General features: G+C 36.2%; 1 protein-coding gene across 3 annotated transcripts in view; it reads right to left on the bottom strand.

Annotated features, from left to right (window-relative positions):
* Positions 1 to 14,247, bottom strand: part of ROCK2 (Rho associated coiled-coil containing protein kinase 2) — a 133,604-nt gene that overhangs the window by 66,622 nt on the left and 52,735 nt on the right. For 2 of the 3 annotated variants that reach the window (XM_042933665.1, XM_042933664.1), the window contains exons 2-3: positions 9,981 to 10,062; positions 8,925 to 9,025 (exon numbers count right to left, since the gene is read on the bottom strand). In XM_042933665.1, coding sequence (XP_042789599.1) covers positions 8,925 to 9,025; positions 9,981 to 10,062 — 183 coding nt within the window. Of the gene's footprint in view, positions 1 to 8,924; positions 9,026 to 9,980; positions 10,063 to 11,283; positions 11,427 to 14,247 lie in introns of those variants that run through there. The other variant, XM_042933666.1, reaches the window with a different exon arrangement.

Below are 14,247 nucleotides of genomic sequence, written 5' to 3'. Positions count from 1 at the left end.
TAACCTTGTAACCAGCAAATTCACTCCAAAAAAGGAAGTAAAAATTTGAGTTAACATGACAAGTGTTAGAAAATCATTTCCCTTATACTCTTTCCTTCTGGTTGATTCTACTTTAAAAGCTTAGTTTAAACCAATTAAATTAAAAGCAAGCCAGTGGAAAGGGAAAAAAAGAAGATCCTCATCTCACATCTGCCTTAAGTCCCGTCACTGATCATCTGTATCCCTGAAGCACACTGGATCCCAGGAAGCCTCTCAGCCCAGGGATCATGAAAGATCACAATTAATTCACTTCAATAAACACTTTCTATGTTTCAGGTTCTGTGTTGTACAGGATATAAAAAGACAAGAAAAATCCAATCACAAATATGATCTGGCTGCACACACATATTGCTTACCAATGTCTACAGCCGAACTGACAAATGGCCACATGGTGAGGGCTCTCCCTTTTTCCTTGCTGTTCTACACACATTCTTCTTAAACTGTGTACTTGACTAAACATAATCTCTCCAGATTATAGGCAAACTATTTTCATATAAGTGGCTATGAGCCCCAGATGGGAATGCCGAAAGTATTTGAAAGATACGATTCCTACTCTCAAAACAACACATAAAAGGATTCAAAGAAACAAACATATAAACTACAGCACAAGGCATAATATGGTAAATTACATAAATTTATGGAATTAAAAGATGCACAGGAAATATCACACTCAGATAAAGGGTACGAAGAAGGAGAACAGGAAAAAGTTTTCTTTCAAAATGAACACAGAGAAAGACAGAGAAACATGATTGAAGAAAGAGACAAGAAAATAAGGAGCATGCTCTGAAATGAGTAGCATGCCCAGGATGAATAGCATAATGGAAAATAAGATTTCAAAAACAAAATTAGTGACATCTTAAAAAAGGGCCAAGAAGGCCAGGATGAAGTCTTCATGCTTCCTTTAGTAGTTAAGGGAGCCATGAAACGCAAATGAGAGATACAATAAATACATTTTAAAAAGATCAAATTAACAGCAGTTTATATTAGGCAAATCAGATCTGTATTTCCCACCTTTTATGTATCTCAGAAAGAAAACAGAAAACATGTTAGAAAAGCCCCTGATTCTACTATACCCATATCCAAAATGGGGGTTAAGATAGGAGTGATACATGAAAATACAAGAATATGAAGAATGGGGAAAAAACAGTCAGTCAAATAGTAATGTGGGTCCAGCTGAGCCTGAACAGCATGAATTACAGATTTAATAAGCACGGTCTTGATAGTTTCTCCATCGGCACTTGCCAATCCAAAAATCAACCGTACAATGGGGAAACATTATTACAGCAGTGGAAAACCAAAGAAAATACTAAGGAGATACTCATACCTGACTAGAAATCAAAGGGTGTCTTGGATGACAGTGATGACAGTGAACCAAAAAAATTAGGCTGGAGAAACGTTATGAGTAGGACTCACTAACAAGTTAAATTTCTTAAAATGAAGAAAAGAGAAATCAATGACTTCCAATTTTTGGCTTGAGCAATTGGATTAATAGTGGAGTCATTAATTAAGATGGGTTACAACTTTGTGGAAAAGTTAGGGAATCAAGCATTCTAATTTTACATGTTTCAGATGTGACACATCTTTTTTTATTTTTATTTTTTAACGTTTATTCATTTTTGAGAGACAGAGACAGAGCAAGAGGGGGCGGGGCAGAGAAGAGGGAGACACAGAATCCGAAACAGGCTCCAGGCTCCGAGCTGTCATCACAGCCCGATGCGGGCTCGAGCCCACGAACGACTGAGATCATGAGCCGAAGTCGGATGCCCAACCGACTGAGCCACCCAGGCGTCCCTTACATGTGACACGTCTTAATGGAGATATCAAATAAGCCACCACGGATAGGAGTGGACAGCAAACAAGAAAATTCTGAAGAGCAGCTATGAATCTGAGCCTTGACATCATATGGACTATATTTAAAGTCACAGGAATAGGATGAACGCACCTCAGGAGAGAATGCAGATCAAAGAAACAAGAGCCTGGTCTTTGGAACTACGATATTTACAAGTCAGGTGGAGAATGAACCACTAAGGAAACTTCGGAAGAGCCAGGAACACCAGAAGAAGTGGTATTTCAAGAAAGGAGAGCAGAATACTAGTGAGAGATTGAGTAAGAGAAAACACCGTGCAACCAATAAGGTTACACAAAGTCTCTATTTCTGGCACAGAAAAATGATTACGACCATCCGACAAAGAAAACAGACTCTGGAGTCCTCTACCTAGGTTCGAGTCTCAGTTCAGCCACTTAGTAGTTATGTGAACTTTAGCAGGTTATCCATCCTGTCTGAATTTCCCTCTCTGCCAAATGGGCATGATAGTAACAACATCTATCTGAAGGAGTGTTGTGAAGGAAGACTGGTTACTCTACAGAAGTTGCTTAGAAGCCTGCCTGGAATGTAACTGCTATAAAAGTGTGTGTTATTATTTAATATTACATTAAAAAACCACAAATTACAAAGCCATGTATATGATTCCTTAACACACATATAAGACACTCATACATTACACAAATCTTTAGAAGAAACAGAAGTGAGAAAGCCATACATCAAAGTAATAAAAGTAGTTATCTCTCAGTAGTGGGACAATCAGTGATTTTAAAAAGCATAATGCTATCTCACTTCTACTAGAAACGTATTTGTCACATAAATAAAAGAATTTTTATTTTTAAGGAAGAATAATCGGCATCGATGCAATTTTTATAACTCAATAGGGAAAGGTTTTAACTTTTCTAGAATGAAAACAATTACAATAAAATATAAATACCCACTGAAAATAATTTGGTCCTAGTTTTGTATCAGTTCCCAATGTTTCCAACTATCAAAGCACTAAAAGAATACCAAGAGGCTAGTTACATTTATGTTTGAAAATGAAATAAAGAGAAGACATGATAAAAGGAGATTTTCACATTTTATTCTACCCAATTCTAAGCAATTTAGACCTTTGAGAGCAAGAATGCATTCATATATTAGTTGTGTAGTTTTAAATAAAACCACAGGAAAAATTTAATGAATACTTTTCTTAAGAAAAGTGAGTAGGCAACATCACAAACCCAACTAAACATGTGGCCCCAAACTCCAAAATAAGATACAACTTCAAAAACAAAAATGCTAAGGGCGCCTGGGTCACTCAGTTGGTTGAACGGCCAAGTTCAGCTCAGGTCATGAGGTCGCAATTCATGGGTTTGAGTGCCACATCAGGCGCTGGGCTGACACCTTGGGAGCCAGGAGCCTGGAGCCTGCTTGGGATTCTGTGTCTCCCTCTCTCTCTGTCCCTCCCCCACTCACGCTCTCTCTCTCGAAAATAAATAAACATAAAAGATTTTTTTTTTAATGCTAAACGTATTTCCACTATTGAACAGGAAAACTTTTTATACATTTCCCCAATAAAGAATCATAAATAGGCAATTCCTAAGATACACGCATTACATTTAAGAAGGTTAACTTAGAACTCTCTTTTAGAAGCTAGGCCACTATTTCTTTTTGACACTATAATAGTGGCCAGCTCAAAATAAAAGCTCCATGAATGCAGGTGCCTTGTCTGAGTAGTTGACCTATACGACGTATTGCCAAAGCTTATAACGGTTACCTGACATTAAATAAACATTTACTAATCAATTAACAAAGGAATACTAAAGAACAATGTATATTCTATTACCAGAGATGAAGACTAAATATGTACCTTAAGAAGACATTTGCCAGACTAGAATTCATACCTTTCTTTTTCAGAGAAAAGTAGATTATGTCCTATGTAACTGTAAACAAAGAAATAAGCATGCATACCTGTTCAAAAAGGTAATTTCACTGCAACGTTCATCCCAACACACATACACATGCTGTTATGGGATGAACTGTGTGCTGTCTCCTTCTGACCCCCCATATTTTGAAAGCCAACCTCTAGCACCTCAGCATGTGACTGTATTTGGAGACAGAGCCTATAGAGAGGCAAGTAAGTTAACAGAGGCTATTAGGGTGGGTCCTAATCCAATCTGACTGGTGTCCTTCTAAGAACAGGCAATTAGGACACACAGTGACACAGGAGGCACAAGCAAGCACAGAGGAAAGACAATGTGAGGACACAACAAGGCAGCGCCATCCACACGCCAAGGAGAGGCGCCTCGGGAGAAACCAAACCTGCCAACACCCTGATGTTGAACTTGTAGCCTCCAGACCGTGAGAAAATTAAGTTTTGTTGGCTAAGTCACAGTAGGTGCTTTTTGTTACAGTGGCTCTAGCAAACCAACACACATAAATACATATAAAATTTAGAGCAACACTTCGGATTATTCATTTACCATTAAAACATTTAGGGGCACCTGGGCGGCTCAGTCGGTTAAGCATACGACTTCGGCTCAGGTCATGATCTCACAATTCATAAGTTTGAGCACCGAGTGGGGCTCTGCGCTGATAGCACGGAGCCTGCTTCAGGTTCTCGGTCTCCCTCCCTCCCTCCCCCACCCCCTCTCTCTCTGCCACTACCACTACCACCCCCACTAGCTCATGCATGCTCACTCTTGCTCTCTCTCTCTCTCTCTCTCTCTCCCCCCCCCTCCAAAATAAACATTAAAAAATAGTTTAAAAGATTAAAACATTTAAATTTATAAATCCTTAGAAACTGGCAAAAGTGACAACAGACAGTATTTACTTAATACCTACAATGTGCCAGACCCCTGGTAAGTACCACACATGTAGAGTTTAATTTAGTCCTCAAAAAATTTCTTGTATGTTCTATTATTACTGCTACTCCGAGATAAGGAAATTAAAGCTTTGATGACAGAAAATCTATACATGATAGAATAGAAACAAAAGTAGTTGACTCTGACTATTCTTCCGAAGTATTGCTCTTAATCAACCTAATATACAGAATATTATTATTTTCCATAAAAATGAGATGTGATAAATGACCTAAACAGTAGAATCTAAAAATAGTGGTATCAGGTAAGATCACCCATGTTACAGACTTTTCATGATATAAAAACATAAATATACATCACCTCTGTAGATGGGAGAAAAAAGATAATAAGCTAAACCAATTCTGCCCACCTAGAATTATAGAACTTTTCAATCTATAAATAAATGCCTTTTTCAGGTGAAGAAATTTAGGCTCAAATAAATTAAATGACTGAGCACCTCCTCTTTTTTTTTTTAATTAAAGTTTATTTATTTTGAGAGAGTGTGAGCGAGGGAGTAGGGGGAGGAGGAAGAGAGAGAATCCCAAGCAGGTTCCACACTGTCAGCTCAGAGCCCGACGTAGGGTTCAAACCATGAGATCACGACTTGAGCCAAACTCAAGAGTCAGATACTTAACCAACTGAGCCACCCAGGCACCCCTGTACTTTCTTGACTCATGGCATTCTTACATGCTATTCCCTCTGTATTTTGACTCCCACCCCAGTCCCTCTTCTTCATGTGCCTAACTTCTTTACATCTAACTCAAATGTCATTTTCTCACAGTGAGGTCTTTCCTAACAACCCCACCTGAATTAAGCACATCCCTCCGTTATTCTCTCTCATGACATCCAGATCTTTTCCTTCATCGTATTTATCATAATTTGAAAATACTTCACTTATTTAAAGTAAAATTCCTATCTCTTCCACAGAAGTACCACTTTTAGAAAGATTGAGGCTATGTTATCGCATCTTTAGAAGCTAGCAAAGCTCCTGAAGCAAAACAGATCCTGATTAAATACTTCATTGATGGAAGGATACATGAACCATTTCATGTGTGGCAATTAACTGCTAATATTTACTAAGCACTTACTATATTCTAAGAAACTGTTCCAAATTTAATTACATCTATTTCTTCCACTAATGCTATGGGGTTTAAATGTTACTGTTATCTTCATTTAGCAGATAAGAAACTGAGGCAGAGAGTGATTAAGTAACTGCACGGTGTCTGCAGTGATTAAGTGTCTGCACGGACAGCTAGTCAGCAAGTCAGAAGTCAAGTGTAAGCGGTCTGACTCTAGCTCCTAAATACTACAGTATAGTTGCTGTGGCACACTAAAGTTACTTTTACAACGAGAATTTTCTTTGTAGAAACGGACTAGTGGGCCCTCTGTGGTAATACATTTTTAACCTGACCAAAAAAAGTATTCCGTAAGACAAATCTGCACCTACTAGTGTAAAACTTTCTTTGGATGACTAGAAAAACATAATCATAAAGATGTGCCAAATGTGGAATACTGCCTACACAGCTGTCAAACTAATTTATCTAACACATGCAAATCAACTCTAAAAGACGATGGAAGAAGCACTTGGACTTTTCATTTTGAAACTTATCCTTCTTTTCAAGACTCCCTGCCAAAGGTAACAGAACAAAGAGCTAACGCCAAAACAAACATGCTCCAAGTTCTTAGGTCAGGTCAGCAGATTAATGGAATGTTAAAGTGTTTCTCATTTTTAAAAACATGTGAATTTGTTTTATAGAAAATAAAATTTGGAATGGAAAGTTAACAACAAAAATAAAACCCTCTTCTTTTCCTTTTCTTTCTTGAACGTATTGAATTTGAATTATCAAACTAACCTAACACAGAACAATGACTACCCTGCCACAAAAACATGACAAGCCAAAAACTGTCACATTTCCTTCAAAAACAGAATTCCAAATTCTATTCTCTCTTGTCTACACTGAATCCTGATTATGAAGAAACAATGTATTTATTTCAAATACTTGTATTATGAATTTATGTATCAAATAGGCAATAATTTTAATAGTGGCTAACAGGGAACACTATAACTAGGCTTATTTTTTTTTAATTTTATTTAGTGTGTATTTATTTTGAGAGAGAAAGAGGGAGAAGGAGAGAGGGAGGGAGGGAAGGAGAGAGGGAGGAAGAGAGAGAGAAAGAGAGAGAGAGGGAGGGAGAAAGAGAGAGGGAGGGAGGGAGAGAGAGATCAAGTATGAGCTGGGGAGGGGCAAAGAAAGAGGGAGACACAGAATCTGAAGCAGGCTCCAGGCTCTGAACTGTCAGCACAGAGCCCGACGCGGGGCTCGAACTCACAAGTGGTGAGTGTCAGAGCCAAAGTCTGACACTTAACCAACTGAGCCCCCCCAGGCTCCCCAGGCTTATTTATTTTTAATTCACTTAATCCCCTATAACAAACCCATGACACAGGTATTATCATCTGTATTCTATAGTTTGGAACTCAGAAAGATTGAGAAACTTGTCTGTACTCACTATAATCTTTGAGTTAGGCCAAGGCAGAGATAAGATTCAACTACTTTGTATTTTCCACTATCTTGCAGGACCTGTCACAACTCAACTACCACGTAATCTAATCTCTGACCCTCCCCCCGCCCCCGCTCCCCCCTCCAAGCGAAGTTACACCACTTTCAGAGACTCAAAACAAAACAAACAAAAAGCACATTACCTTCCAAGGCAGCCCACTCCTCAAATCTACTCCAAATTAACATCTCAATCCCTTCAACCACACCTCAGATGGCATCATTTCAAGTCCCTGAGCGTTCCATCCCTTGAGTACCCTCTACCAACATGCCTTTTAAGACAGGGCAACAGTGCACAGAGAATGAGTATTCCATTATGGCCCAATCATCTCAAAAGAGAGAACACAACACCTATATCAAAGCGATCCAAACTTCCTCTACTATTTTGGACAGCCACATCACCAACGACTCTTGCTTGGTTTACATTAAAGGAAAATTGTTCTTTAATTTATAATTACTGTTAAGGAATCTATTTCTTGAGTTCTTCACATCTAAGTACAGTTCTTTATTCTGGTTAAATTTCACTTTTATTGGCCAATGGCCTTCCCAACTAATGATTTCTGGATTTTGACTTATCATCTGAAATCATCCTCATACTTCAGTTTTAACTCATTTGCAAAATTATTCACCGCGTCACCACTGCCCCCATACAATAAATGCCTTATTAATAAAGTGGTGAATAGGAGAAGAGAGAACTCTAAAATCTGTCCCTGGGGATCTCTGTCCAAGGTACAATTCATGCCTTCCTCAGTCTCCTTAGGATACAGCTATTAAATTAGCTGTCTATTAAATTATATGTCTATTAAATTATAAAACTGTCTTTCCATATGCTTATTCATTGACATTTCTCCATATCCTCTTTAAGCATAACAGACTTTTTCAAATATCTTATAGATATATATCACACCTATTACACTACCCTGATCTACAAGTTCAATAAACCTATCAAAAAAAGAAGGAATGAAAGAGAAGCAAAAGTGACTTGTTCCTAAAGAAATTATGCTAACACACAGTGATCAGTGTTTTTCTCATGCTCCATCAAAAAACAGAAGAACACTACTGAGCAAAAGACAGAATTTGACCCCATAATTTAATCAAAGACAATAATTTGTAAGGACAAAAAGTGGAATTTCGTATTCGAGTGACAAAAACAGGAGTATTGTTACAGTTCCTCATTAATACAAATGACATTTATTACAAACATTTATATTTCCAGTTGGTACCACTTTCATCTGCAAAGATAAATTTCATATGTACTTTCAGTTATTATTATGTCTTTCAGTTACTACAATGTTTCTCATATTATCTAAATAAAATCTGTTAAGGAAGAATAAATGTTATTAATCTGAACATATTAAATAAAAACACAATAGTTCTTGGGGAATATTAACTGCTGGAAAGGTCATGTATGAAACCACACTGGCCTGATTCTAAATCTCAGTGTTTCAGAGTTACAAGAAACGTGGGGTATCAGTTTACAATTACCTCCTTTTACAGGCGAAGACACTGAGGGTTTTCGGAGATGGAATGATTTGACCAAGCTCACAAAACTAATTCTGGCATGGCTGGGCAGAAAAATAACATCGACTCAGGGGCTGTTGGTAGTATTTCACAAAACCCTGTCTTTAAAAATAATATAAAAGAAGAAAACAAATACTTTCTTACCAGCTGCACTTCACCAAAAGCACCTCTCCCAATCACTTTTACAACATCATAGTCTTCTGCCTTCATCTGTAGACCTCTGATTTTTTTCACAATTTTCTCATCTGCAATAAAAAAGATTACATTTATAAACAATACTTTACAATAATCACCATATTTGTAAACAAATTTTCATTTCAAGAAACTGGGATTAGTTTTTAGCTAAATCTGTCAGTTTTCAAAGGTTGCTATTTAAAAAGCTAAGATACATATTAACTTTACATGAAAGAACCAAAATTCCATGGTTTATTAACACATATAAAACAAACAGTACTGACAACCAAAAAGTAAGAATTAAGCTATTCTGTTGCTTGACAAGATGACAGCTGAACAATGAGGATCCACGCGTCCTAGCAGTGCATTCTGAATCACGGCCGAGAGCTGCTATGAAATTACTTGCAAGGCTAATCTTAGTAATAAATTTTCATAGTCTACTTCTTTGGGAAGTAGTAATCACATATTGTAGATATAGTATCTAAAGACAAGATTGTTTAATCATGAAAATAGCCCAGTCTCTAACAATTCCAACTTAAAAAGCTTACTACGATGATATAAAGTGTGTATTAGATTATCTTGAGAATTTATTCTTAGAATTCAACCTCATCTACACCTTCACTCCAACATCAATGCTGGCAAATATTAAGTTACTGCATAGATGACAATAATTGTTATCGCATTATCTTTCATTACCTAGACCGACATGTCTACATTCATACAAACATAAGGCTCATTAAGTCTCCTAAGCAGTGTAAATCTAAGTCTTAAAATTGTTGGCGTTAATTTAAAAGTTCTCTTTGAACTGCCATAAATAACCTGTGCTAAACTTAGTCTGAATAATTTATATAAAACCTTGAACTTTAACATACTGCAACTAGATCTGCAGTTTTTCTTTAAAAATAAAGAATGCAGCATTTAAGTGAACCAACTAGCAAACTAAATAGTTTATAGACTATAATGTTAATCACACATAAATCTCTTATCAAAAGTATAGTTACAGGATCAAATATGAAGGTTACTCACATCTATTTAAGAAATTATCTATATTCTTGTTTTTCCTCAAAGCAGGAAAATCCAAATCAAGGACCAAGGAATTTAAGCCATCCTGTTTAACAAAAAATTAAAAAAAGGAAAAAGAAAGTTGTTACAATTTCCAAATATTAAAAAAAAGTCTTTAAATTTTATACGTTGTTCTTGCTAAATAAATATCAATCTACTTTGATATGAAATTGTCCAATGGTTCCATATCCAACAGTTTTAACTCATTTCCTAACTTCTGCCAGAGAATATTATGAATGATTGTATCATGTTTTCCTTTGTTATTTTAGCCAGTAGAAAAATATCAGCTTAAAATACGCACCCACTATTATTTCTGCTAGTCAGATGTCTTCCTTTCTCTCTTTAAATGCCCAGTAAAATTTCACCACGCCTTTTTGACTTTAAGAAATGCACACAGGGGCGCCTGGGTGGCTTAGTAGGTTGAGCATCTGACACTTGATTTTGGCTCAGGTCATGATCCCACGGTCGTGGGATCGAGCCTCATGTTGGGCTCTGCGCTGAGCATAGAACTGTTAAAATTTTTCTCTCTCTCTCCCTCCCTCCGTTCTCCCTCTTTCCCTCTCTCCCCTTCTCTCTCTGCCTCTGTTCCCCATTCTCTCTCTCTCTCTCTCTCTCAAATAAGAAAAAGAGACAGAAATACACACAGACTAAAGAAATTAAGAAAATAATCCCATTTACAACTGCATCAAAAAGAATAAAATACCTAGGAATCAATTTAACCAAGGAGGTGAAAGACCTGCACACTGGAAACTGTAAGATATTCATGAAAGAAACTGAAGAAGACACAAATAAATGGAAAGATATTCCCTACTTATGGATTAGAAGAGTTAATATTGTTAAAATGTCCATACTACCCAAGCAATCTGCAGATCCAATGCAATACCCATCAAAATTCCAATGGCATACTTCACAGAACTGTAACAAATAACTGTAAACTCTGTATGGAACCACAAAAGGTAACAAATAGTCAAAGCAATTTTAAGAAGAACAAAGCTGGAGGGATCATCCTCCCAGATTTCAAACTATACCACAAAGCTATAAAAATCAAAACAGTATGGTATTGGTACAAAAACAGACACACAGATCAATAAAAAGGAAAGTCCAGAAATAAACCAATACATATATGGACAATTAACCTTTGACAAAGGAGGAAGAACATATGATGGAGAAAGGACAGGCTCTTCAATAAATGGTGTTGGGAAAACTGGATGGCAACATGCAAAAGAATGAAACTAGACCACTGTCTTATACCGCACACAGAAATTACCTTGAAATCCATTAAAAACTTGAACGTAAGACCTGAAACCATAAAATTCCTAGAAGAAAACATAGGCAGTAAGCCTTTTAACACGGTTTCAGTGACATCTTTATATGTATCTGACTCCAAAGGCAAGGGAAAGAGAAACAAAAATAAAGGAGACTACATCAAACCAAAAAGCTTCTGCACAGAGAAGAAAACGTACTGAATGGGAGAAGATATCTGCAGACCACATATCTAATATGGGGTTAATATTCAAAATATATAAAGAAATCATACAACTCAACAACAACAAAAACCCAAAAATTTGATTTAAAAAATGGGCAGAAGATCTGAAGAGACATTTCTCCAAAGACAGATAATACATGAAAAGAGTTCAACATCACTAATAATTAAAGAAATACAAATCAAAACCACAATGAGATTTCACCTAATACATACTAGAATTACCAAAGAAAAGTAACAAATGCTGGAGAAGATGTGGAGAAAAGGGAACCGTCGCACACTGTTGATGAGATTGTAAAGTGATGCAGCCACTATGGAAAACAGTATGGAGATTCCTCAAAAAACTAAGAATAGAACTACAATATGAGACAGATATTCCACTTCTGAGTATTGATCTGAAGAATATGAAAACACCAATTTGAAAAAATATTTACAACCCTAAGCTAACTGCAGCATTATTTGCAATAGCCAAGACATGGAAACAACCTAAGTGTTTATCAACAGATGAATAGTTAGGATAAAGAAGATAGTGTATATACAACGGAATACCACCCAGTTATAAAAATGAACGAAATTTTGCCAACTGCAGTAACATGGATGGACTTTGAGGATATTGTGCTAAGTGAAATAAGTCAGAAAGAGAAAGAGAAATACCCTATGATTTCACTCATATGTGGAATCTAAAAAAACCCAAATGAACAAAATAAAACAAACGCAGACCAGTAGTTACCAGAAGGGAAGGGGGTGAGGGGTGGGGGGTAAACAAAATGGGTAAAGGGGGTCAATTGTATGGTGATGAATGGTAACAAGACTTGTGGTGGTGATCACTTTGTAGTGTATACAAGATGTCAATTATAAAGCTGTACACCCAAAACTTATACCATAAAACAAAAAGAGAGAGAGAGAGAGAGACAGAGAAAGAAAGAAAGAAAGAAAGAAAGAAAAGAAAGAAAGAAAGAAAGAAAGACAGACAACCTAAGGAAGTTCCCATTCACTTAACAAGCATTGATTTTTTTTTTTTTTTTTTTTTTTGGCCTAATGCATACAAAGAACAGAACAGAAAAATCCAAAAATAAATATGACACTAACTATCCTTACACTCAGGGAACTCAGTCTCAAAAGTAAATTTCCCCTAAAAACATAAATACAGGAAAACACAATGTTCAGATTTCTTTTCAAGTTTTCTATATTTTCTCTACTTTTTACAAGCATACATTAAATTTATAGTCAAAATAAGAAAAAGTACATACATATAACTTGATGAGGGTTAAGAAAAGCTAATAAGAAACAAAGTCTTTAATTACTCAAAGGATATGTCTACGAAGGTAACAATATTTCTAAAACACTATTGCATATACTGTCTCATCCCCAAGTAATTCTGAAGAGGGCATGAAGAAGTACTCTTCATTTTAAAGTATAAACTAAGGCTTAGATAGTAAGTGACTTTGATTTATCCAAGTTCATGCCATTAGGAAATGACATAGCAAACACTACTTAAAACTTAAAGGTCCAATACACTTAACTCATCCCTAGTCTCAATGGCCAGACTAACACCAAGAGGAGCTTGGAAGAGTAAAGAAGGAGCTCAAAGAACTGAAGGATTGCTAAAAAATAAAACAGCAATTAAAAAGCCTTTTAGGAATGTGAGTACGGTGGAAAATGGGAAAATTAGAAAGGCAACTTGAGTTTTTAATTTACTAATTACAGAGAAACTGCACATCCTATGTTTATTTACCATTCAGTTATACTTCATATTTTTAATTTTCATTCTTCAAATATTTTGTTCACATTTTATGAAAATATTATTTAATAACAGAAAGGGCACAGGTGTTAAGAGTAAACTACAAAATTTCTTTTATCAAAATTAAAATTCTTTATAACCAACCCACTGATATCATCAATGCAGACACATAAAACAATCTTAATTCTCCTGAACTGAAAAAAAACACATTAAAAATAATAAATATTCAACTTCCAGTGAAGCTGAGATTATTAAAGTCACACTTTGAGATCCCACACATATATACACCCACAATTTCCCTCTCCAGGACAGATGAACTGCTTCAAGGATTCCAGCATTTTAGCATACTTGGCTCTTTTTAACTACCAAATTATTGCTATATCTTTTGGGCATAATTTTGCTATTGTTAAATAGCAATAAATTTATTGGTTTAAAATGTAAAATCTGAATCACTTATTTTTTTAGGTATACCCATAATTAATAGCTTTAAATCAAAGAAAGGTGCATTTATTTGGAAAGCCTTCTTCTGTACCTCCACAACCTACCTCTACAAGAATTAAAAATTTTAACTGACAAGGCAAAAGCTTCTATTACAAGAAGAAATTTCTTCTTCTGGTTCAGAGACTTTTCAAACAAATGGAATATGAACACTTTATACAGATATGATAAAAGTAACTGCATTAAAATCTCCATCTACACATTCGGGTGCCTGGGTGGCTCAGTCAGTTGGGCGGCCGCCTTCAGCTCAGGTCATGATCTCGCGGTCTGTGGGTTATAGCGTCAGGCTCCGTGCTGGCAGCTCAGAGCCCAGAGCCTGCTTCAGCTTCTGTCTCCCTCTCTCTTTCTCTGCCCCTCCCCCTGCTGTCTGTCTGTCTGTCTGTCTCTCTCAAATAATAAACATTCAAGAAAAAAATTAAAGTCTCCATCTACACATAACGATGAAAAAAGAAATCCTTTGGGAAAAACAAAAAAAGCTACAGCTTGACATTAATAAAAGGATTGAATCC

This window comes from Panthera leo, chromosome A3, assembly GCF_018350215.1.
Source record: "Panthera leo isolate Ple1 chromosome A3, P.leo_Ple1_pat1.1, whole genome shotgun sequence".
Lineage (NCBI taxonomy): Eukaryota > Metazoa > Chordata > Mammalia > Carnivora > Felidae > Panthera > Panthera leo.
The sequence above is the reverse complement of the archived record's forward strand: the minus strand, read 5'-3'. Positions and strand labels throughout refer to the sequence as shown.